Here is a 26,638-nt window from a genome sequence, read left to right on the forward strand (position 1 = left end):
AACACTGCATTTATCTTATGACACAGAAACATCATGGAAACTGATAAAAGGGACATCTGGGAATTACGTCAAATGAACAGTTTAAAGCATTGAAAAATAATTCTGTTTATTTTCCTGTAAATATGTTTTTGTGTCAGCATCTATTTGTTTAGCTTCTCAGAAAGACAACAAACAGAAGAAAAGGTCTAACTTTGCTATTTCATCAGTGGTTGCAAAAATCAACCTTCAAACAACTCTTAATCTCATAAATCCCCCAGTGACACCATAATGGGTCACACTTATACCTCTGTTTTTTTTAAAAGATGACATTATAATTAAAACTAAGTAAGTCAAACTAAGTAAAAAAAAATTTTTCCGGAAAAGTAAAAAAAAAAAAAAAAATTTTTTTAAGGAAAAGTTAAAAAAAAAAAAAGAAAAATCGGAAAAGTAAAAAAAAAAAAAATGTTAATTCTTTTTTTTTCAGAAAAAAATTTAAACTTTTCCAAAAAAAAAATATATATTTCTTTTTTAGGAAAAGTATTTATTCTGGTTTTGGTTCTGGTTCTGTTTGCTTGGATTAGTTCTGGTTCTGTTAGCTTGATTTTGTTTCTGGTTTTGTTTGCTTGAGTTTGGTTCTGGTTCTAACTCTAACCCTAACATTTATCATAACCCTAACCCTAACCCTAACCCTAATCCTTACCCTAACTGTAATCATAACCCTAACCCTAATCCTAATCGTAACCCTAATCATAACCCTAATCATAACCCTAATCATAACCCTAACCCTAACCCTAACCCTAACCCTAATCATAACCCTAACCCTAATCATAACCCTTATCCTTACCCTATCATGACCCTAACCCTTACCCTAACCCTAATCACAAACCTAATCACAACCCTAATCACAATCCTAACCCTAACCCTAATCATAACCCCAACCCTAATCCTGACCATAATCCTAACGTTAACCCTAACCCTAATCCTAACCCTTATCCTTACCCTAATCATAACCCTATCACTAATCATAACCCTAATCATAACCCTAATCCTAACCCTAACCCTAATCCAAACCCTAACCCTAACTCTAACCATAATCATAACCCTAACCCTAATCCTAACCCTTATCCTTACCCTATCATGACCCTAACCCTTACCCTAATCACAACCCTAATCACAACCCTAATCACAATCCTAACCCTAACCCTAATCACAACACTGGGTAAAAGACAAGAAACAGTAAGGAGGTAAATAGACAGACTGAGGAGTAAAGAAATAAACTGTGTTTTGGAGCAGATCTTAATAATTGGAAAAGGAAAAGGCCAGCTCCTTACAACTGTTTCCTTTGGAAGCCTGTTTCCACCAGTTAAAAAAATAAATAAATAATAAAAAAATTTTTTTAGGAAAAGTAAAATAAATTTTTTTAGAAAAAAAAAAGAAAAAAAAAAAAAAGAAAATTTTTTTTAAGAAAAAGTAAAAAAAAAAGAAGAAAAAGAAAAAGATTATTTTTTAAGGAAAAGTAAAAAAAAACAATTTTTTAGGAAGAGTAAAAAAAGTTTTGTTTTTTTTTGGGTAAAAATAATGGAGTTTGGTTCTGGTTCTGTTTGCTTAAGTTTAGTTCTGGTTCTGTTTGCTTAAGTTTAGTTCTGGTTCTAACTCTAACCCCAACATTTATCATAACCCTAACCATAACCCTAATCCTAACCCTAACCCTAACCCTAACCCTAACCCAACCCTAACCCTAATCCTAACCCTAATCATAACCCAACCCTAATCCTAACCCTAATCATAACCCTATCACTAATCATAACCCTAATCCTAACCCTAACCCTAACCCAACCCTAACCCTAATCCTAACCCTAATCATAACCCAACGTTAACCCTAACCCTAATCCTAACCCTTATCCTTACCCTAATCATAACCCTATCACTAACCCTAACCCTAATCCTAACCCTAACCCTAACTCTAACCATAATCATAACCCTAACCCTAATCCTAACCCTTATCCTTACCCTATCATGACCCTAACCCTAACCCTAATCACAACCCTAATCACAACCCTAATCACAATCCTAACCCTAACCCTAATCACAACCCTGGCTAAAAGACAAAAAACAGTAAGGAGGTAAATAGACAGACTGAGGAGTAAAGAGATAAACTGTGTTTGGAGCAGATCTTAATAATTGGAAAAGGAAAAGGCCAGCTCCTTACAACTGTTTCCTTTGGAAGCCTGTTTCCACCAGTTAAAAAAATAAATAAATAATAAAAAAATTTTTTTAGGAAAAGTAAAATTATTTTTTTTAGGAAAAGGAAAAAAAATTTTTAAGGAAAAGTAAAAAAAAAAATTTTTTTAGGAAAAGTAACAAAAGATTTTTTTTTTTTTGGTAACAGTAAAAAAAAAAAAAAAAGTTAATTTTTTTTTCAGAAAAAAATAAAAACTTTTCCTAAAAAAATATATATATTTCTTTTTTAGGAAAAGTATTTATTTTTTTCTAACTGGCAGAAACGGGCTTCCATAGTTTCCAGTCTTTGTGTTTATTAGATTAGCCTAATGTTTTATCCTGCAGACCTGAGATAGGAAGAGACCTTTTATTAGGCTACAGGACAAGGAGGCAAATATTTTCCAATTTTGCAAACTATATTATTTAAAGATTTTGAATAATAAGTAACTGATATCTTAATACAGATCACTATGATATTTAATCTGCTTACTCTTTGTTGCAACAAACAACAAGCCAAGCCAAAATCTGTTTGTGCTGAAACCTTTTTCGTTTGAAGATGAGAGGAAGGTTATGGTCTGCCCTTTTAAATTGAAGCCTCTGTGTGACTCAGAGGTCCCGCCGAGGCGTTTGGCTGATAAAAACCCAACTGACCTCAGATCAGAAAGAGGACAGACCTCACTGTGAGTCAGCACTTACCAAATGTGAGAGAGCTCTGGTATGGGGAGCTTGGATTTTGTGAAGAAGTTCTTTGCAATGGTTCCTAGAAAAGAGTCAGAGTAGTAAAAAATACAGGACATTATACTCTTTAGTTTTTTAAGCAGGAGGAGGAGGTTTCATACCCAGGATTAGAGACCCCAGGTCGGGCTGCAGGGTCTTGAACTGGTTTGTGTAATACTCCAGCTGTTCCTCTGTGATCCTCCAGGGGTCGTCATCGGAGTAGTCCACTACACCTTGCTGCTCCAGCCTTTCTGACGAGGAGGACTGAGAAGATGCAGAAAAATCATATTATAAATGTAACACATAATTTAAAACTACAGTAACACAAAAACACATGAACCCAGAACTTCTTGTACATAACATCTTGCATCCTTTGATCAACCTTTAAAAAAAACCAAAACAACATAACACACATTCATCCAGGTATCTGCAAGCTTTATACTTTCTCTACGGTCAGATACAATGGATCATTTCAACATCTCTGTGCCTGTTACTGTCATCAGGAGTAAAACGTTTTGTGTTAGGCCCAAATACCCAAAACCCAATTATGCTGTGCCTATCCTGAAATTAATCCACAGAGGGTCTCCCTAATTCACATGTTCTAGACATGTCACAGTCTGGGAAATCTGTCAAAAGTGCCCCATTGTGTCTAAAATTTCCTGTAAAAGTTACACTAAAAGTTTTAAGGAGTTTCAAAATGTTCTTAAATATTTCCATTGTAAGCTCAAGAGATATCAAAGATTATAATTAATAATTCAAGAAGGTTTTCAAAAGGCTCCACCAAAAAAACAGAGCAATAAACCTCAAATATTTTATTGATATTTTAAATTCAATCTTTAAATTCAATCCCAGAAAGACACCTTAAATATTTTATTGATATTTTAAATTCAATCTTTAAATTCAATCCCAGAAAGACACCTCAAATATTTTATTGATATTTTAAATTTAATCTTGTTAAATCAAATTTTTGAAAAGTTACTCAAAATTTCCATTGAAAAATCCCAAGAGTAAATAATAAAAAAACATGATAAATTCCTTAATTTTCTAAAACATGTCATAAGAAAATATTCCAAAATAATTAATATTTCTTTCATAAATCACCAAAAAATTCTCAAATTGCCTTCCTACAACATACCTAAAAGATTCCCAAAAAAATCAAGAAACTTTCTGAAAGTTTCAAATGTCCAAAAATTTAAATCATGAGTCCTTAGATTTAATAATTAATATTGATGTATCCTGTTAGAGCAGGTTTTCCTTTGTCTGTTTTTTTTTTTTCTTTTAAATTTAATTTTTTTATGTAGGTATAATAATAATAATAATAATAATAATAATAATCCATTTTATTTATATAGTGCTTTTCACAGAACTCAAAGACACTTCACAAATAGCACACAATAAGAGACACAATAAAAGAAACAAATTAGAAACACAGTGGATTAAAAACATTAACAGTTAAAAGCAGTTCTGAAGAGGTGAGTTTTGAGGTGAGATTTGAATGTTTGTAGGTTGGTGGAGTTGCGTATGTGTTTGGGGAGGGAGTTCCAGAGGGCGGGGGCAGCAATGGAGTAAGCCCTGTCGCCCCAGGTTCGGTGCTTGGTCCTACAGGGTGGGGAGAGGAGGTTTTCATCAGAGGAGCGGAGAGCACGGGAGGGGTTGTGAGGGTGATGCAGGTCAGTGAGATAGGAGGGAGGCCAGGTGATGGAGGGCTTTGTAAGTCAGGAGGAGGAGTTTGAAGTGAATGCGTTGGGGGACAGGAAGCCAGTGGAGGTTTTGGAAGACAGGGGTGATGTGATCATGGAGTGAGTAGATGGGCAGCTGAGTTCTGGATGTACAGTACTGAACTCAGAGGGCGGGGTATGTTAGGGAGTATGTGTACTTGTTTCTGTTTGCCCACCTCTGTTATTTTTTCTGTATTTGTGTTACTTGTTCTAAAAATAAAGTATTGAAAAAAAAAGAAAAAAAAAAGGTCCTTAGATTTTTAGAAATGTGTTCTGACAATTTATTTTTCCCAAAATAGATACTGAAAATTCCACAGAATATTTATATGAAAACAATTTAAAATGTTTTTTCTATTTCCTTTGAAAATTCCTAAAAATGACAGAGACTGTCTGAAGGTTTCTAAAAACTCAATTTGAAATTTTCTAAAATTGGTGTAGAGGCGTCAAATAAAACTTCTGGCCATTAGACTGAATTCAAAGAGGGAGAAAGGGCCTGGGATGAGGACATACCATTTGTCTCCTGGCTTGCTGTAAATATCTTAAACATCAATAGAAATAAAAAAGGAAAAAAGATATTCATAGAAATTAATTTTTACCCGAACCATAGCAGGGTGCTCCACAGCGGGTTTGGCCCCGTAGTTTCCGGGTGAGGAGTGCTGCTCGAGCTGAGCAATCGGCCTTGAGGAATGTTTGCTTTCATACGCTGAAGGATGGAAGAAAAAAAAAAACAACACAGGTAGAGAGAGGAAACCTGAGACTAACATGCAATGATTACCAACAGATTACAACCTCACAAATGTGATCTGAGAGAATGAGAGATTTACAGATCAAAGGGCCGGGAGAGGGGAATGGTACAAGAGGGAAATCAAGCTTCACATCTCAGAGGCGTGAACAGGTGTCAGACATACAGGTAAACCTCGTCTTCTTCATGTAAATTCATCAACAATTCAGATCTAAGGCTTGACATGCTTTTCGTAGCCCGCAGCGGCAATTAACAACATCAAGGCTTTGATGAATGAGACACATGTGAAGTGAAATGTAGTGAAAATGGACTGTAATTTAAAGATGCTAGAAGGAGTATGGGGAAACAGTTTTATGCAATTTCTACTTCCTGTGGCCCGAGCAGCCTGACATTAAAGGTGATATATCACGCTTTTTTCATCAATATATATTGGTCTAAGAGGTCCCCAAAACATGTCTTTACAGTTTATTGCTCGAAAAAACACTTTGAAATCAGATTTTGGTCTGCCTGTAAACCCCTCTTTTTCAGCCCTGCTCAGAACAGGCTGTTTTCTGTGTCTGTGCCTTTAAATGAGAATGAGCTCTCTGACCACGCCCCCTCAGGAAGTGGATGTGGCCTCGGCTGTCCAGCACGTTGATCTAATGTTTACATGTTGGCTGCATAGACATGGCTGCTCACAGACCCACGTTACTTCAACCCTCTGAATTTGATCCAGAATCTGATCCTGACGGAGAGGCACCTGCAGCAGGACCTTTCTGAACGATTGGTCACAGATTTTGTGTTTCTTGTTGTTTTATTTGTCAGTATGTCGACGTGTGTCTTGGTACACAGCTAAGAAAATGTAGCTATGTGGCTATGCTAACTAGTGCTAGCACTTATCCATGATAAATACAAATCATCCACTAGATCTTCAAATCTGCAGACGTGGGGAGTAAAACCGACCTCTGCCAGAAAGGCAGCAGGACCTTTCTGAACCATTGGTCACAGATTTTGTGTTTCTTGTTGTTTTATTCGTCAGTATGTCGACGTGTGTTATTGGTACAAAGCTACAAACATGTAGTTATGTGGCTATGCTAACTAGCGGTAGCACTTATCCATGAAAAATAAAAATCATCCACTAGATCTTCAAATCTGCAGACGTGGGGAGTAAAACCGACCTTTGTGTTTATTAAGACAGCCTACAACTAGCATGCCTCCCTCCTAAGCTCCTTTTTAGCACACATGTGTGCAGGGAATGAAAAACAGAGGAGGGGTTGAGTTGTATTTTATACAGTCTATGGGCTGAACAAGCTCCGAGCTCTGACTTCCTTTAAAGACCGGATATTGTTGTGACGTATGAAAAACACTGAAAACTGAAACGGCTCGTTTCAGCACACATTTACAGAAAGGTGGAGAAATCAGAACAGAGGCAGAATGGATTTTTATCATTTTCGGGGGGTTTGTAGACAGGGACACATATTTCAGGTAGAGAACCATCAAAAAGTTGATTTTGCATGATATGTCACCTTTAAAACAAACACGTATCAGAGCAAATTAAGAAGTTCAAGTAGTCTCACCGACGTGTGCGTCAGCCCCATTTCTCTGCTTGGCGTACGGGTAGCTGCGGTAGGCGAGAGGAGATCGTGGCGGGGAGCTACTCGGTGATCGAGGAGGGGACCAGGCCTCCTTCAGGGGACAAGAAATAATCTGTTATTTCACACACAAAGTTGAAGAACTGAAGGGCGGATTGACAGGCTGCTGGAAACTCTTCAACTCTTCAAGCCCAATAATGTAGAATCCACATCATGCTCTCTTATGGTGTGTGTATGCAGATTCTCCTGAAGTCTGGTACCTTGAAGGAAGTTTGTCATTCCTCTCTAATCTCTCACCGACGAGGCTTTTCTGCTCTGATGATTACAGCTCACTGGAATGTCTTTGCTCAGTGCATCATTCCTCGACTATAAACATTTCCTAAGCCTGTATCCAACCATAGACTACAAGAAGAGAACACAGCCATGACTCTGACAAGAGAAGCCAATGAGGACAGTTGTTGCTGTATTTTCTTATGTGGCCAGCAGGGGGCAACTCAAACAGGTGAAAAATGAGTCCGACTGAGGCCTTTAAGAAATAAACGCCACTCCTCCTCTGACTTGTTACCTTACAAAACAGTTCCCAAATCAGTCTGTGATCTCAATCCGGAGTTTCAAGTCCCTTTCATTACAGCATGATGTTTATTTAGTAAATTGTGATCTACTTAGGAGAAAAGTGGACAATAAAGCAGAGTTTGCCTTACTAAGTAAGATTTATTTATAGAGCACCTCTCAAGAACAGAGGTCACAAGGTGCTTTACAACAACAACAATAGAAAAACATTAAAAGGCAAAGCAGAGATTGCAAATACACAAAAACATGACATAAAAACAGACAGATTAAACAAAGGCAAGTCTAAACAGATAGGTCTTCAACTGCTTTTTGAACCTGTCAACAGTGGCCACTGTTCTCAGTTCCACAGGGAGACTGTGTCAGAGTTTAGGACCAACAACCTGGAAAGCACAGTCCCCTTTAGTTTTTAACCTGGTGCGAGGCACAACCAGTAAACCCTGATCAGAGGACCTCAGAGTCCTACTGGAGTTATAAGGCTTCAGCAGCTCCCTAATGTAGACTGGAGCCTGACCACTGAGCGCTCTGTACACAACAACAAGAATTTTAAACTGGATCCTGCATTTAACTGGAAGCCAGTGCAAAGACATGAGGATCGGTGTAACATGAGATCTCCTAGATGATTTGGTCAACAGTTTAGCAGCAGCATTTTGGGCCACTTGTAGGCGGTTCAAGGATGCATTGCTAAGACATGTAAATAGAGAATTACAATAATCCAAGCGAGATGACACAAAAGCAAGTATAATCATTTCCAGCTCAGCTGTGGACACAAAAGGTCTGAGTTTGGCGATATTTCTTAAGTGATAAAAAGAAGAACGTACCAAACCATTCACATGCTGGTCCAGTTTAAGGGCCTGGCCCATTTGGACCCCTAGATTGCGTAGGGCAGGTTTAACAGCAGAGGACAAAAACCCAAGGCTTCTCTATACCTCAGGAACAACACGGTCAGGAGCCGAGATAAGAACTTCAGTCTTATCTGAATTCACCTGAAGGTAATTCTCTGGCATCCAACGCTTTATACAGGTCCTGGTTAAACTTATCTAAAGACGCCACTGGGGGACAAATTGGGGAACAAGTCCGGGACATCTGTCCTGGTAAATGCAATGGACAATGTCTAATGCAGTCTTCAATTTAGATCCTCTTAATCACAATTTGTGGGTTATTATTACCAGAAACATCATCTTTTAATTCAAATAAACTGAGGTCCAACTGGATGAACTGAAATAACAAAGCACACCAACACAGATAAAAAAAAAAAAAAAAGTTTGTTTGTCTTGAAACACCTGATGCAACTGCCTGGAGTCTAGTTTATTACAATCATCAAACCATGGATCGTATCAAACATGGACATACTCTAATTGATTTTTGAGGGGGGGTTTTGAAGCCAATCGAAGGTGGTCGCCATATTGGAAATGCTGACTCAACCTTACTTATGGTCAACCTGGAAAAAGACAAAGAGGTGGAGCTGAAGTCGGCCTTTAACCTCCTTGAAACAGCCTTTCAATCAACTCAGCCATGCCCCTTATTAAGCAAATATATGTATAACTCTAGTCTTAATATCTTGAGTATAGACTAAGTCTATTTTTTGTATTATTTAACTTCTATTTTATAATGTAAAACTACCTCTGCAACTCACCACTGCACTTTATCATATTATTTTAGCCTGTACATATTAGTCAAGCTATTTGTTGTTTCTTTGTATTTATAGCTAAGGTTATTGTTATTATTTTTTCATTTTTATTTTTTATTGTAGTTCTTATTCTTATTCCTATTCTTATGCCTTGTACAAAGAGAGCACAGTTTACCAAAGTCAAATTCCTTGTGTGTTCAAGCATACTTGGCGAATAAAGCTGATTCTGATTCTGACTGTATAAATAATGGACGTAGTATCCATGACGTCACCCATCTGTTCCTGAGCGCTGTTTTGAAGCCAAAGATCGTCTTTTTTTAATTGGTGTGTATGTGGTTTCTGGTGTTTCTGCATCCAGCCTCAAGTGGATGCTCAATGAACTGCAGTTTATAACACTTTCGCATGGGCTTCATATTTTGAGACTGGAGGTTGCTGCTTGGTATGGATGAGAAATACAACTTTTCACTCCCCTAACAATTGTATGGAAAAAAAAAATAGATATGACCCTGACCCTTTTTCAGTACCAGGCTGAAATAATGGGCATCTTAATTTTGGTGTTAATGGGAATTTCTGTGCTTTTGGAGTCAGCCTCTAGTGGACACTCAAGGTACTGCATTTTTTGGCACTTCTTCATTGGCTTCTAAGGTTATTGCTTGTTTTAAACCTAAACTCCACCCACCCTTTACCCTGCCATGTAAAAATGACTTTTGTTAAATATTGTGTTACCTAGGGTGTCATCAGGAGTTAAAATAAAACAAACAAAGCACACATTTTCCCTCAAGCAAAAGAGTATCCAGCCTGTGGTCTGAATATGATCACGTCTGGCTCCAGGAATCCTGGATGGCGATGTCCAAATTACATACCTGGGCTTCAAAACAGTATGTTTAAAAGACTAATGTGTGACATAATCATGGCTCTGTGTATAACTACTTCTACAGTCTATCATTCCTGCTCAGTGTTGTAGTAAGACACATTAAAAGTGAGCCTTCCTTTTTATTAAACTGTCTTTAAACTTAACACAACAGAGAGTAATGTGAGCAACATTTGAGCAGGTTTGAGCTTGACTATATCACAAGCTCACCTTCTTGTCCACGTTGGCCTCCTGGTGTCTGAAGGCGCTTCGATCTGCTGGAGTCCAGGGGACCGAACCAGGTGCCGCACCTGACGGAGCCCCCTGACCGTCTATGCTCTGAGGAGCAGTTGGATATCTCATCTCTGGTTCATTCTTCAGCCCAGCAAATCTCGGCAGAGGTAGATCTAAAGACAGACATGAAGCGTGTTGTTGTTTTTCATTTCCTTTACAGTGAGTACAGTAAATTATATACATGAAGAAGAGTCTTTATAAGTCTCATCTGTTGTGGGGATTCCTGTGTTTTCACCTTTGATAGGTCCAGAGTGAGACTGAGGGACTTAATCAGGATCAGTGTTTTTACATTTCTTAGTCAGCTGAGGTAAACAACATCTGAACCACGCAGCAGAGAATGTAAAACTCTGAGCACACTCTTTCTCATAATCCATCATGTGCCGGGCAGAAAACAGTTCACTTTCCTTTGTTTAGGTCGGGACTGATTCTGTGCATTTGTAATAAGGGCAAACCCACTTAGCCTTTTCCACGCGACTCCCCTTTCATCCAGATTAGACCAAATCCTGCCATGCCAGGATAATCCCCTGATCCCCTTTTGCTCTCATAAGACGCCTCCTCTCTGAGCAGCAGACTTACTGGCCGTTACGCTCTCCAGGTGGACGGGCAGACCAGACTGAGCCGCCGCCAGCAGCTTCAGGGCCACGTAGAACTGAGCTGTACCGAAGTAGCCCAGACGCTTTGCTCCACACACCTCCGTCACCTGAAAAACACAGGGAGCTTAAAATCAAACTCAGAGAACAACTTTTGACAAACTTTAGCTACATCCTTTCCTAGTATCCTAATTCATGATAATGCCTGCAGAGTTTTCCACTTTGGAGAAACCTAATCAAGCCAGCAGCGGAGGGAGCTCAGGCTTGTGATTATTTTACGCTGCGATCAAGATAACATGTGGCACAGAATTACAAGCTCCTCTAACAAAATAAAGCAGGAAGAAACAGTATGTAAGGGATAAGCAGCACAGTGGGATCTGTTTATCCAGCACTCTTCTGATTAGAGGTACAATGAGTGCTTTAGGGAAGCAAAGAAGAGACAGATTATGTTGGAAAATCAAGTGAATAATCCCCCAAAATATAGCATGCAATAACATTTCTTGGGAAAAAAATAATGTTCCTGGAAAGTTAAACTTTTAGTCACTGATTGTATTCCAGTGGTAATGTGAACACAAGCTCCTCTGTGACTTAAACCACATAAAGCTCTTTTATAAAGTATAAAAAACATCTCTGGTGGCGCCGGGCAGGCTAGCGGTTTAAGCGTGCATCATATGTACAGAGGCTGTGGTCCTCATCGCACTATTCATTAGACTATTTCATTTTGACCCATTTGAATAGATAATGTTTTCACTGGAATAATAACCTGCCTGTGGTTATTCTCATGTCTGTTGTGGATCATTTGTTTAATGCATAAAATAATCTGTATGGAAAGATGATACTATAAAGCAATAGAGAAAAAAACAAGTCTCTGTAAAACTCAAAATGATGCTTTAAAAAATACACATCTGCTTTTTTATGATACAGTTATCAAAGATGATTGATAACACTTATTTTATGAAAAACTAAAGGTAAGCTAACAAGGCTTTCAAATTGATTCAAATCACTGGGCATTAGCAGAGTGATGATTTTAAAGAATGTTGCTCAAGCTAACTGCAAATAGCTGGTTAGCTTAGCCGAGCACAGACAGCGGAAACGAACGCCTGGTCCTGTCACTTACCACCATCATTAAAGCTTGTAGCCCCTTATTATACCTTTGTTTTTGTACATATCAAATCAACAAGATGAAGGAAGTAATATTTTAGCTCACAGTAAAGAGTAGTCTGTTATCTGTGTTAGGCTAATCGCCAGCAGTTAGCTCTAGCTTACCTGTGCTTAGCTTAAAGTTAACCTAAAGTCCCCTGTAAAAACATTTTAGCATCTTTTTGTTGCATGTATTTACCCCAATAGATATATAATGTTAACTTATAAAAGAAATAACAGGAATATTCCAATATTCATGTAAGCTAAGTAAACTGCCTGCTGCTTGCTAGCATGACTCAGCACAGATAATGGATACAGCTGAAGCGTTTAACCTTTACTAATTCATGTTAAATCAAGTTTGTTTGACTAAAATTAGATGTAAACCATGACATGGTGTTACAATTGTGCAAATGTAAGGTTTTAAGGGCTTAGCTTACTAGCGTACTAGATAACAGCTTCAATTAGAGGCGACTGATACAGAGAGAGGTATCAATCTTTGTATCTACATTTCAGTTAGAAAGTAAATATATTAGGGGAGAACGGGGTTGTTTTTCACATGGGTTGGTTGGCACACTCGTTATACCTCGCCACCAGAGGGCGCTGTCTCTCAAATTGGGGTATGGACATTTCCAGAATCAGGATCAGAGCTCCCCTACATAGTCTTCTCTGGAGTAAGACAGCTGAACTTGAGGTGAGAGGACTTTTTGTGTTTTTCATGTCAAATTGTAAATATTCAGCTCCTCAGTATTTTTCTTCTAGGCTTTTAAACGATGGGTTTATAACAAAACAAGTGTTACCCTTACAAAGTGTGAGGGGAAAGCTATAGTTTAGATTTTTATTAGCTAGCTAACTAGTTGTTAGATGGTTGTTAGCCTTGATGCTAGCAAAAAATTCCAGTCGGGGTTGGCCGTCACATTCTCTTTGGGGTTGGTTGTCACATGTAACAACCAACCCCTATGTTGGCAAAATCATGCATGGTGAAATGAGTTGGAGTGCTCAGACCCTACATTTGCCATCACTGTAACTCAGACAGTGACTGCATGTAGCCTAGTTGAGTCGGCCATTATTGTTAGGCCTATTTGTTTTGTTCTTTATGTTGTTATATAGGCTGGACTAAAGATGTGTTTCCTGTTCATGTTCCTGTGTGACAACCAACCCCATAGTGTGTGACAACCAACCCCATAGTGTGTGACAACCAACCCCATAGTGTGTGACAACCAACCACATAGTGTGTGACAACCAACCCCATAGAGTGTGACAACCAACCACATAGAGTGTGACAACCAACCACATAGTGTGACAACCAACCCCATAGTGTGTGACAACCAACCCCATAGTGTGTGACAACCAACCCCATAGAGTGTGACAACCAACCACATAGAGTGTGACAACCAACCACATAGTGTGACAACCATCCCCATAGTGTGTGACAACCAACCCCATAGTGTGTGACAACCAACCCCATAGTGTGTGACAACCAACCCCATAGTGTGTGACAACCAACCCCATAGTGTGTGACAACCAACCCCATAGTGTGTGACAACCATCCCCATAGTGTGTGACAACCAACCCCATAGTGTGTGACAACCAACCCCATAGTGTGTGACAACCATCCCCATAGTGTGTGACAACCATCCCCATAGTGTGTGACAACCAACCCCATAGTGTGTGACAACCATCCCCGTGATGGGGTTGGTTGTCAGAATGTGTCAGAGTGTCTTTGATAGTTAATTGCCTCTTGGTTACAATGAGTTGGAAAATGAGAGGGATACACATTTCAAGCCAACACCTTAAGCTTCAGGAATGACTATTGAAAGATGTTTTGATGATGAGCAATCATCAAAACAGTAAAAAGTGTGACAACCAACCCCGTTCTCCCCTATAGTCCTCATAACCTCAGGGGCTCAAGGGCAGTTTCTTTTCCTTTCCTAAGCATCAATAACCCTCAAACTTTCCTTGAAACTTAACCTTTTCTTGGCATTCATCACTTATTTTCAAAATTTGACAGTGCACTTTTATTTCCCGTTCATTTATTCAGTTTTAGATGATTCCTAAAAAGTAAAGCTTGATTTTTTAAAAGCAACACAAGGAGATCCAGTCGACCATTTTCATTTTAAAATGAAAAGAAGAACTGTCAGCTGACAAACATCCAAAAAGAGAAACGCCTCTTCTTGTGGCAACAGTGGATTAAAGCGCTTAAAGCTGAGATGTTTTTTCCATAAACACACCAAATCTGAAAGTCTGTTTGTTCACCGTCCCTGAGGAGTAATAGGACAATTGTTTGGTATGAAAAATGACTGCCATGGGTTCTGTTAATGCCCATTGTCTAATGAGGCCATCGGGCGGGTGGAGAGCATGGATTGTCATATCGCCTTGTGAGACATTATTTCTGCTTGACTTGCATTGTATTCATCCAGCAGCTTTCACAGGGAGACGACATCCAAATCAACAACAGGCCAGAGAGAGAGTCTGAGCTCACAGCGGAGGTCAGGTCTGCAGCGAGAGCGCCTGAGGTCAGCAAAGACAGATTAATGATGAGATTAATTCACAGAGGCCTTGAGGAACCAGAGTGGCTGGTCAGATCTGTGGCCTGAGGCGGAGCAGTTATACAGAGAGGATGGAAAACTGCCAAAAACATTTCAGCGTGCATAATGTCATCACTGGTGTGTCTTCCCGGATATTAATAAATCATACGCCCTGTTGACAATGAGCAAACTGATTTTGCAAATTAGTCATGATGACATGCTGATTAACTGACACCCATGAGCAATAAATGCATCCTGTTTTTAATTTGCAGCAGGTTTTCCTGTTAAGCACATCACATGTTACTACTTTAAAAACATGTTACTGTTATGTAATGAAAAAAATAAGAAAAGAGCATCACTTTTTTATACTTATTTTGAAATATGAAGTTAATATATAAAGTTATGTATCAGGAGGCTGCTTGGCAATGTAGCTAGTTCCAATCTTCTTTTGATTTGGCTTGCAGGTGAATATTAAGATGTCTGGCTAATATTTGGGAACATTTTAAGAGCCAAACAGAAAGTTTCATGTTAGCAAATTCCACTTGTTTCATCATCTGTCAGTCATTGTATCAAACCCACCCCAACTTCAGGTAAACTTTTATGACTGACTCACCTGAAACCAGGCTGGATGGAAAATCTATCTGAACAGGAGGGGACCAGAGCAAAGAAAACATGAGCTCGCAGTTTAATCTGATTCTAAAAAATGGGACCTGGGAATGTCTTTGCCAAATTTTGTGTAAACTTTTCACAGTATAAGTTATCACCTTTATATAACCTTTGTTTAAAGAGATCTTTTATAAATCCAAGTTACAAAGGGCCCCACAATAACTCAGGCAGGTCACAAAATCCTAAACAAAAGTAAAGATTAAGAAGTTATTTTTTTAAAAGGCATAAAATGATTATGTATAAAAAAAAAATGTAAACTCAAAATTCAAGTAACAAAATCTGGAATATACTTTGCACTTGGCTTCACAAGGGAAAAAATGTTCAACTGTGTTCCTGCAGGAAGACTTCCTTTGTATTCAGCAATGTGTAATTTCCATAGACTGTATAAAATATGGACGTAGTATCCGTGACGTCACCCATCTGTTCCTGAGAGCTGTTTTGAAGCAAACGGCAGCAGCCATATTGGTAATGCCGAACTCAACTAGGCAGAGTGTGACGTAGTGTGAGTCTCTTAGCCAATGGCTGTGTGTTCCCGACCGGGAGTCACGTCAGTCATGTCCTTATTTGGGCAAAACTCATAATCTTAATATCTTCTTAACCGTCATGTTAGAAAAAAATTCACCCCCCGTACAGTGTGTGCCGATAGAGAGATTAGCATTGTAGGTCCAAGCCGTTTTTTGAACCAGGCTGTAAACATGTTTATTAATGCTGCAAAGATCGTCTTTTTCCCATTCATATCTATGTGGTTTCCGGTGTTTTTGCAGCCAGCCTCAAGCAGATTTTCGATGTATTGCAGTTTATATCACTTCCGCATTGGCTTCATCGTTTGAGACCGGAGTTTGCCGCTTGGTAATTTCTATGCAGCCGTGTAGCTCTTCTCACCCCCTTCCACTGGTCACTTGTTGTATTAAATTGAAGAAGTCTTTTCAATCAAACCAGCTCTCAACAAGGGGTTTCCTTGAAAAGCATGAATATGACCTTATGAGGGAAAAGCGTTAAAAAAGGGGCACCACTAGCCTCCTTCACTTTGCTATGTATCCACTATGTATCATTTTTTATTTACGTATGAAGCGGTTGCTTGCTTCTTCAAGCGCCACCTTCTGGATAAAATACTTTACCTAACACTAGGGGTGAGTATTGCCAAGTAGCTCACGATACGATACGCATAACGATACTTGGGTCACGATACAAAAGTAATATTGTGATATATTGTGATATTCTACACAGTAATCTAAGAAGAAACAGGGATTGTGTATATGTAAATCACATCATATTACTCAAAATTGAAAGGACAAATTAAGTCAAAACTATTTGACTGAAAACAACTTTTCCACTTTATTGTTTTTGAAATACTGAAGTTGTATTTTAGTTCCAACTCGGCTAAAATGCGAATTTTTATTATTACAAAAATATCGATATTAAGAGTTGAAATATCCATATCATATTGGAGGTCAAAGTATCGCCATATATTGCTGTACGGGTATTTTTTCACACCTCTATGTAACAAAATAAAATACCTGTAATTAAGTAAGTGTTCAGAGTGCTTGTAGCAACATTGTTACTGTATGTTAACAATGACTGAACTTTGTAAACTGATTTATTACCATTAGCTAGCTTACAAGCGGCAGTAGCTCAGTCCATAGGGACTTGGCTTGGGAACCAAAGGGTCGCCGGGTCGAGTTCCAGTATGGACGAAGTTTGGCAAGTGGACTGGTGGCTGGAAAGGTGCTGGTTCACTTGCCTGGGCACTGCTGAGGTGCCCTTGAGCAAGGCACCGAACCTCCGGCTGCGCTGCTTGATGGCAGCATCCTCACTCTGACATCTCTCCCTAAACATGTGTGTCCATGATTGTATGTATATACCAAAAAAGCTGTGTGTAGCATGTCCAAAAAATAGCACGAGTGAAAAAATTGAATTTCCCCCTTGGGGATTAATATAGTACCTTTCTTTCTTTCTTTCAAAAGGTGAGCAGACGAACTGGTGTTACGTTGTGTTATGATGTGCACACGGTTTAACTCTTATGTCTTCACAGAGCAGTGAAGCATTCACATGCCGTCATAAACATTAAATCCTGTTCATAGATGTTTAGCTCTTTTAGCTAGCAGAGCCCTGGTTGTAGAGTTTCTCCATCTGAATCTTCAACTGAAAACGTGCTTCTGTTTGATAATCCTGCTCCAGTATCAGACATGAGGACAAAACATCATGTTAAAAGAACATTAACAAAAGAAGAAAAGCTCCTCCTGCTTGATAACTTACTTCTCACTGACAAACTTTACCAGCAGAACTCTAAACAGAGACTTCAGGTGTTACCCCGGTGTTATGATGTGCACACGGTTTAACTCTTATGTCTTCACAGAGCAGTGAAGCATTCACATGCCGACATAAACATTAAATCCTGTTCATAGATGTTTAGCTCTTTTAGCTAGCAGAGCCCTGGTTGTAGAGTTTCTCCATCTGAATCTTCAACTGAAAACGTGCGTCTGTTTGATAATCCTGCTCCAGTATCAGACATGAGGACAAAACATCATGTTAAAAGAACATTATCTAAAGAAGAAAAGCTCCTCCTGCTTGATAACTTACTTCTCACTGACAAACTTTACCAGCAGAACTCTAAACAGAGACTTCAGGGCGAGGGCCGATATCAGTTTGGCTTTTTGCATGGAAAATCTGACCTGAACACAGGCATCAGTAGAAGATTGAGACTATTCCAAATCAGTCAAAAACTCCTTACTGTGCCTTTAAGTCAACCAATGAGATGCACCAACAAACCATTTTGCCATGACTTAAAACAGTGTTGTTACAACCCGTAGTTAAAGTTGGTATGTGACAACACCAGGTGAGCTGAGTTCCAGAGAGTCTTACCTTTCACAAAGCCACACCTGATTCAACCAGACAGGTTTTACAGCAAGCAGCGTCTGTCAACAATCCTCCACATGTGACTGAACTCAGCTCATACCAGACACATCGCCTTCCACCTCACAACTCAAGCAGAGACTTCAAAGAGTCCCTAATCCAATTTCAGGCAACTAACCGAGCTCCCAATATACCGCTGTTATCTTATTCACATAATGAAAGTTAGAGGGAACATTTTCTGTCCTCTGAGTTCATTTAATCTGAAAAACAACTGACATGAAAGGAGAGTGTGGGAAGCTGAGTCTTTCTCCAGAGGACTCACAAACAGCAGGAAGAGGTGTCATGCCTTTACTACTTATCAGCTGAGAGCACATTAGACATAAAGATCCTTCCTGTGTGAATCTGGGCGGATCATGACTCAACAAAACATACCTGAAAACACAGCACCTGGTGGAAAATTCCCCCTGTTTTTACAGAAAGCAAATTATTCACAGGAAAACTAACTCAGGTCATAACACAACAACTGTGTCATGATATCTACAGGAGGAAACACATCATGTAAGGTTCAGTGACACAGTTTGACACAATGACCCTCGAGTCAGCACTGAGTCCAAGAGTGATCCTGCAGACATCCTGCAGCTGAGCCAAACAGGCTCAGAAGGCTGTGTGTCAATCACCCGGCGAGGTGGCGGCGATCCAGGCCGGACAGGAAGGAAGAGAAGCTCAATGCCAAACTTCCTGACACCCACACAGACACACACGGACACACAATGGGCTGCGATCGCCGGGAGGTGACCCCGCGGGGCCGTGAGCGCCGACAACCTGCTGTGCTCATCTGAGCTGGAAAATGATGTTTGTATCACTGAGACGGGTCGGCAAAATTAGAATCCAACTCAGATCTAAAGGCAATAAAAACAGTTTCAACTGCTGTCAACTGTCGAGCATTTATGATGCATCCCTATAGTATCTTTATTATCCAGCTGTTTCAAATACTTGATTCTGATTGGTCCAAACTCCAAAACAACACTGTGGTAATTCTCAACATCAAAAGTGATGCTTGAGACAACCTGATCACACATCAAATCAAATCACTCCACAGAAAGTAGTCCCTCACATTCCCCCTCTGCCTGTTGAAACTGTGGTAAAAACGTTAGTGTGGTCTCAGGCTGGTCTTGGTCATGGGGAGATAAAGACAGTTAGCGGGCACAGATGTGGTCTCAGCCTGAGGAGCTCCTGGACCCCAAAAGCGGAGCAACACCCTGTCCTGTGATCCAGAGCTGGAGAGAGCATCTCTAAGCTGCTGATCTCTACAAAGTCACTGAAACCAGAAGAGGTAGAGAGAACAGACTCATTTATGTTTAAAGGTGAGTCAGCGTCAAAGAGAAGAAGGAGAGGTGGATGAGGACAGACATGTCAACATCTATTCCTGCAGGAGTCCTGTCCACCTCGTCTGACGCTACCTTCAGTGGAAACATTCTCCTTAATGTCATTTGATCCCCTAAGGAGGCTCAGTGGGAGGATCAATATTTTGTGTCACCTTCTTTATGTCTTTAGTTTGCAGCTGGGTAATAAGCAGGATATTGTATGCCTTACAGGGTGAGCGGGACCCAGATGCAAAGTCTTGTTCACTCTGCAGGATTCTAATTTGCACGCCTACCTGCTCACTATACATTATCTCTCACTTGTATCTGTCATGTGATATGGTTTTACATTCATAAGATGGTGTAAATTTAATGAAAATGTATATGTACAAATCCTATTAGGGTTAAGAATTGGAAATGAGCAAAGTTTTAAACAGAAACAACATTTCAGTTTCATGCTCTGAAACAAAAATATGTAAATTGCATTCTCCCTGTTAAATACAATAAATTCAGCAAATAACAGTTTCCAGTAGTTTTAATCCTGTCCTTGTTTTATATCTCCTTGTTTCAAAGAAACTTCAGTTTTTTTTTAACAAGACTTATAAAGAAAGTTCACGATAGATGGAAACTTAATCAATCAATCAATCTTTATTTGTATAGCGCCAAATCACAACAAACGTTATCTCAAGACGCTTTTACAAACATAGGAGGTCTAGAAGAGCTCATCTTTTTAAAAGAAAATGGGAGAAACCTCTGAATCTTCTAAATATTAAGTGCAATTTATAATGAAGATACTTAAGGGCTTAAGGATTGTTCTACTAATGTACAATACAACCGACTATTACAACTGTAGTATGCTGGACTGATAAATGCTGGATTGACTATTGGACCAACTATGCAAAAAGTATGTTAAGCTGTCCTGAGCTATTGTTTTCAATGTGATAATCAGTAAAAAGAATGTTCCAAAAAATAGAAAAAAGAATTTCCTGCTTGTGCACCTGACAGTGTTCCACCTTTTTAGGATTTTACAACTGTTTATGAGAAGCAGTCACATCACAGGATGTTTCTACCCTGAACTTCTCAAACGGTGTCATTCAGATAAATGAACCTGTACTTTACACCTAAGCTACACAAGTAACGATTTCCATAAAACCAAACAAAGATTTGATGCAACCTGTTTTCATTTTCTTTTTTATTATCAATTAATCAATCAATCAATCAATCAATCTTTATTTGTATAGCACCAAACCACAACAAACGTTATCTCAGGACGCTTTTCCAAACATAGGAGGTCTAGACCACTCTATGTTAAATTATGAACAGAGACCCAACTTCAAGACAGGGTAAGACTCAGTCTGACCCCACCTTAATCCATCATGAGCATTGCACATCGCAGTATTTAGCTAGTTACAGTGGCGAGGAAAAACTTCCTTTTAACAGGCAGAAACCTCGAGCAGGACCAGACTCATGTTAGACAGCCATCTGCCTTGAACGGATTGGGTCTGGAAAGAGGGATAGAGGAGAGTAAGAGAGAGAGGGAGCGGTGGTAGTGATGAGACGAGTAGTAGAAGCTGTTGCTGCTGGAGTCCAGAACGTCCGTATCAACTGGAGTCTGGAAAGTCCACAGCAGCAGCAGGATGCCTACGGCAACTCAAGGGACCATTTAGGGGTTTTGCAACTATTAGCCCCTTGTATCATAAAAATGTTAAATTTTTATTCTTTCTTAAAGTGAAGTTTTGTTGCATTTTCCTTTTAGCTCAAGTCAGACATTCCTTTTTTTTTAAATTAAATATAAGTTTTAGAATGTAATGCCATCCAATCCAGTGAGAAATAAATCAGTACCTTTTTTTATTATTGCTGAATTAACATTTTGTGATAATTCAATTTTTAAAAAGTTACCTTCTATCAAATATGTACATTTGATAAGAAAACACAGCAGAGTGAAAGTGACTCTCTGACTTTGTTTACAATGTTATTATTATTAGCACAGTTTTAGCCTTGCTCTGGTTTTTATCTCTTCAAGGACACAATGTTTACAAGTAACATGAGACACCCGGCTGATCCATCTGTACACACGACCATCATTTCTGAACATTTCTTGAATTAGTGTCTTTGTTTCCATCACTTCACTCCCTTTAATCTGATCTGACAAAGATGATCAGACGTCTGAATTAAATGCCTGCATGCTGTAGTGATCTGGTTTCAGGAGCCCTTCAGGGATCATGTCCAGGTTTAAAAGCGACAGGATGAGTACTGATCAAGACTTCTGGAAACAGGATATGATGTTGGCATGCACACACTTATCCAGGACACATACAAACACACCTAATGTGTTCTCTTGATTCACAGCTTTAAGTTTGTGAGCAAACTACCCGTCATACAGGTGAGATGGACTGAACTGCACAAAAGGTTCATTTTATTGCTTCTGAATTTAACTGTTCATGTTTTAGTTCTTTCTTCAAAGTCACACAGGGCTTGACTTTAATGTTTTTTATGAGACAGCTGAAGTTTGTCTGTTTTATGTACGGGAATAAAGGAGAACAGTGGCTGGAGGTGCTCTGCTGAGCTGTGCTGCTCTGTCTCAAAATGCCTCTGTAGCTCAAACTGAGAGCAGAGGGTTTCAACACCACCAGTAAATAATGTTCCCTGTACATAATCACTTTATATCACACAACCACTCACTGCATTCACACTGATGGAGAACAAGCACCATTAATTGATGCTATATTACAAAACCTTTACTGAGAAGTTTCAGATAAAGCATCCCAAAAAATATGAATATCCCCAATCTGATAATGCCTCCCTTATCACTACGCTCTCCATTCACTGTAAAGAAAAAATGAAAGAAAGCAGGAAGCATTCTTGGATTCTCTTTTTAGTAAAACACTTCAGATTTCAGGAGAAACTGAAGGTGCATTAAACTACGGTCACAGGATTGTGGCTTTGTGCATGTGCTGATATTCAAAGAGCTGCTTCAAATGTGCCTCAAAAATTCAGAGTGTCTAGCACATCTGGATAGGAAGCACTATTTTATAGAACACCATTTTGCAGCAGGCTTTTAGTTTTAGGAAAAGATTTGGTATATTTTAGTGTTTTCTATTCCAAGCTAATTAACTGGGACAGCTTTCTAAAAATGACAAACAATTCAGACACCACAATGGACTTTCTTCACTGTATCCAATATGTTATGCACACATGAAGCTAATGCATGGCTGCACAAAACTGCAGCTCCTCAAGTGTCCACTTGAGGCTGGCTGCAAAAGCCAAAAGCCCCATTTGGTCCCATGTTAAAGTGACAGCAGAGTGAAACATGTTCACAGCCTGGTGCTAAAACAGTGTTGGTCTTAAGAGCTCATTGATTTACTCACACACTGAATGGGGGATGACTTTTTATTATGTGAGTAATCTATTTTGAAGACATTGAGAGTTATGCATAGATTTGTATCAGGGGCATGGCTCAGTGCACGATACAATCTCTTAGGTTGACCAAAAGTTAGGTTGAGTTTGCATTTCCAATATGGCCACTTACGTTATTGTGCTTCAAAACCCTTCTTCAGAAACCAATCTGAGACATCCCTGATATTAAAGGGATATTTCAGTTTTTTTGAAGTGGGGTCGTATGAGTTACAGTACACTATTGCTCCTGCTCGCCACAATGAAGAAGAAAGAAGAGAAGAAAGGTACTTTATTAATCCCCAGGGGGGAAATTCAATTTTTTCACTCATGCTACTTTGGACATGCTACACACAGCTTTTTTGATATATACATACAAATGCACACACATGCAGTGAACATACTTAGGGAGAGATGTCAGAGTGAGGATGCTGCCGTCAACCAGCGCACCCAGAGCAGTTGGGGGTTCGATGCCTTGCTCAAGGGCACCTCGGCAGTGCCCAGGCAAGTGAACCAGCACCTCTCCAGCCACCAGTCCACTTGCTAAACTTCATCCATACTGGGACTCGAACCAGCGACCCTTCGGTTCCCAAGTAAAGTCCCTATGGACTGAGGTACTGCCAGCCCCAAATGAGTGCTGGTGACCTCTTCCCCTTTAGTGAGAAAATTCCCAGAGGACCGGCCGGCCCTATTTTCTCTGCTGACGGGGCCTCCTATTTCACGTAATTTTGCTAAAGTTGAGAAAATATGGTCCAGGCACTCATCACGGTGCAAATGCATGAACCAGTAGAAAAAATTGGAGCTATTCAGTTTGCCGTCAGAAACCCCCTTTGTTTTGTTTTGGCACTATTTTCAGACGCACCTCGCAGACCGGTGTTCTTCCGCTGCATGAGCACGGATACACGCCGATCAGCTGTTTGGATCAACAAGCACGTAGCATTTTTAGCAGACACTTTTAGGAACAAAAACTACAAACTGCAGAAATGAGTGATTCTGACAGTGACGATGACATGCCGTTTACTAAAACACCTGTCTTCATTTTTTTCTACTGGTGCATGCATTTGCACCGTGATGAGTTCCTGGACCATATTTTCTCAACTTTAGCGAAATTACGCGAAATAGGCGTCCCCTTCCACAGAGAACTGTAGCCTAGCTTGCCGGCCGGTCCTCTGGGAATTTTCTCATTAAAGGGGAAAGGGCTCACCAGCACTCATTGTGGTGCAGGAGCACTAGTGTACTATAACTCATACGACCCCACTTCAAAAAAACTGAAATATCCCTTTAAGTTTCTAAACAGTCCATGGCCCAACATATAACCAATCCAGGTTTCTCTGAACAGGGAAGATTTTGCAGACGCAACGTTAACTAACAGGCAGGTCAATGTCAACAACATCTTATTCTTACGTTAAGCAATGGCACAATGGATCAGTTTGCAAAATTATTAGGGATGCACCGATCTGATCCTGGTATCGGATATCGGCTAGATCGGACTCAAAAAGCTAGATTGGATAACAGTGACAAAGAGACGATATATAGTGCTGATCCATATGGCAGATCTATTCATCTCAGTTCTATGCTTTTCTGTGTTTACAACAGCCATGTGCGTCTCCTACGTCATCAGCTCCAGCCAGTCTGTGCATTTTTCATCTATCTTAGTTTTGGATCGTTGATGATCCAACGATGCTGCTGATTAATATTGTCACAAAATCAGACGCAGAGGAGGGAAACAGGAAGGGCAAAGCTGGGCAGAGTAATAATGTATTCAATGATTTTAATAGCCCTCCCCCCTGCCAGAGGTACACTGTACTTCTGTGGGAAACACTATGTTGACATACTCTTAATTTCTCATTTGAAGCAGTTTTTTTATACAGAATATTTAATTCCTCTTATCCACTGCGGAGGTTTACAGTTGAATTGTAATATCTGTTGGTTTTGAAGATTAAGTGCTTATTTATAATCTCTTGAATAATGACTCTGTCAGTTTAAAAATGTTTACTTTATTTTGGTTTACAAAGTCAGAAAATACTGAAGTTGCCAAAACATGATTCTATCCTCACATTAAGTAATAGAGATTGTTAAATCAATACCAGGATTGGATCGGATAGTATCGGTATCTGCAGATACCAAAGCCCAGGTATTGATATCGGTATCAGGACCTAAAAAGTAGGATCAGTGCATCCCTAAAAGTTATGATGGTTATCTTGGGATGAATTGCTCAGACTGAGTCTACAATCTCACACTGATACATTACGACTTGTAAATCACAGTCATCCTGGTCATGGTCATTTAAAGCTTGATCCAAAAGGCCAATAGTGGACGAAATATTTGCACACAAATTAAAAAGAGCAAAGAATGACTGCAGCAATTATATTCCTTAAACTAAGGTCTCCAACTTAAGCTCTTTAAATACAAACTTTAACCCTGAAACTATCTGTTATAGTGATAGATATAGAATATATATATTCTACTCTTTGCATGCAGGAGGATTACATTTGTCTTTGACTCACAGGGTATCATATTAATTTAAAAACATTGCATACTCTTAAAAACACAACATCCACATAATAACAAAACCAGTATGTGCATGTTCTCTCTCTCTCTCTCTCTCTCTCTCTCTCTCTCTCTCTCTCTCTCTCTCTCTCTCTCTCTCTCTCTCTCTCTCTGTGGATGAACAGAGCTGATGCTGGGCTAAACCTGGAGAGAGGGGACGTTTGGAACTAGCGCAGTGTGTACAGGGACAGAGGGGTTAAAGAAGGGAGGTGTGTGAAACCTCCCTAAACACACACACACACCAAATCCTTCATCATGGCTCACTATCACACAGTGTGAACCACCACCTGATCCTGTGGACCCTGCTCCTGCAGATCACTGAGGTCTGGTGTTCAGCAGCCGCAGCTCCCAGCCCCTCACACACACCTAAACACACACACATACACACACACTCCTGACAACATGTGATGACCAAGCAGGCGCAGATGTGCGGCGCAGTCACACACTCACTTTATGCAGGGCTTCAGGAGGCAGCTGAGACGCCTTGAAGAGCTCCGCCACTGTGCTGGACGACAGTGTTCCTGAGGAGTCCGCTTGGCACAGGCTGTGCAGACCTGAGTAATACCTCTGCTCGTGCTCGGTCAGGGAGATGAAACTCCCCGCAGACGCCACAACGGATTCCTGATCCATACCCGGCGCTGACGCATGGAGGGGTGGGGGGGAGTCTATGAGGAGGACTCTACACGCACACAGGTCGATACATCCCGCTCCGAACACCGGCTCCGGTTTCAGGTCGGAGGCGGAGGTTTTGGCAGCAGGAGGGCGGTATCACCTCCGGCACGAGGGCTCCTTGTGAGGACTGCTCGGCTCAGGATCATCCACTCCTACTGCCTATTATGTGTGATTGTAGCAGAGCCGGCCGCGGCCTGCAGGGGGCGGTAGAGCACAGGAAGAAGAGAGAGGCTTTGTCTGTGGAAATAAGGAGCTGCTTTGTCTCATCAGACCAGAATGAAGACATTTATGAATAGATTCTCATTCAAGGGGAAAAGCTTATGTCTGCTTGGTTTTATAGTTGGAGTTTTAAACTGCTTCAGTGTCTCTCTCTTAGATTTTTAACATGTTTAGTATTCTCACATTTTTAAGAAGCAACATTTACCAAGACATTTCACAATCCATACCTCTCTTTGTTATTTTAGTTTTATCATAAGGAAAACAACATGCAATACTTAATACTTGTACTTAATGTTTTTTTATTTTACCTTTATTTGAACCAGGAATAATCCCATTGAGATACAAAGTCTCTTTTTCAAGGGAGTCCTGGCCAAGACAGCA

The 26,638-nt window shown here is 39.8% G+C and overlaps 1 protein-coding gene across 3 annotated transcripts in view; it reads right to left on the reverse strand.

Annotated features, from left to right (window-relative positions):
- The window catches only part of reps2 (RALBP1 associated Eps domain containing 2), a 40,232-nt gene extending 13,916 nt beyond the window's left edge, over positions 1-26,316 (reverse strand). Inside the window, exons 1-7 of one of the 3 annotated variants that reach the window (XM_034673937.1) lie at positions 25,817-26,316; positions 10,865-10,988; positions 10,226-10,401; positions 6,933-7,041; positions 5,231-5,337; positions 3,039-3,180; positions 2,896-2,959 (exon numbers count right to left, since the gene is read on the reverse strand). In XM_034673937.1, coding sequence (XP_034529828.1) covers positions 2,896-2,959; positions 3,039-3,180; positions 5,231-5,337; positions 6,933-7,041; positions 10,226-10,401; positions 10,865-10,988; positions 25,817-25,996 — 902 coding nt within the window. In that variant the 5' untranslated portion in view covers positions 25,997-26,316. Of the gene's footprint in view, positions 1-2,895; positions 2,960-3,038; positions 3,181-5,230; positions 5,338-6,932; positions 7,063-10,225; positions 10,402-10,864; positions 10,989-25,816 lie in introns of all 3 variants that reach the window. The other 2 variants (XM_034673929.1, XM_034673919.1) reach the window with 2 other exon arrangements.
- Between the last annotated feature and the right edge of the window lie 322 nt (positions 26,317-26,638).

This window comes from Notolabrus celidotus, chromosome 2 (assembly GCF_009762535.1).
Source record: "Notolabrus celidotus isolate fNotCel1 chromosome 2, fNotCel1.pri, whole genome shotgun sequence".
Classification (NCBI taxonomy): domain Eukaryota; kingdom Metazoa; phylum Chordata; class Actinopteri; order Labriformes; family Labridae; genus Notolabrus; species Notolabrus celidotus.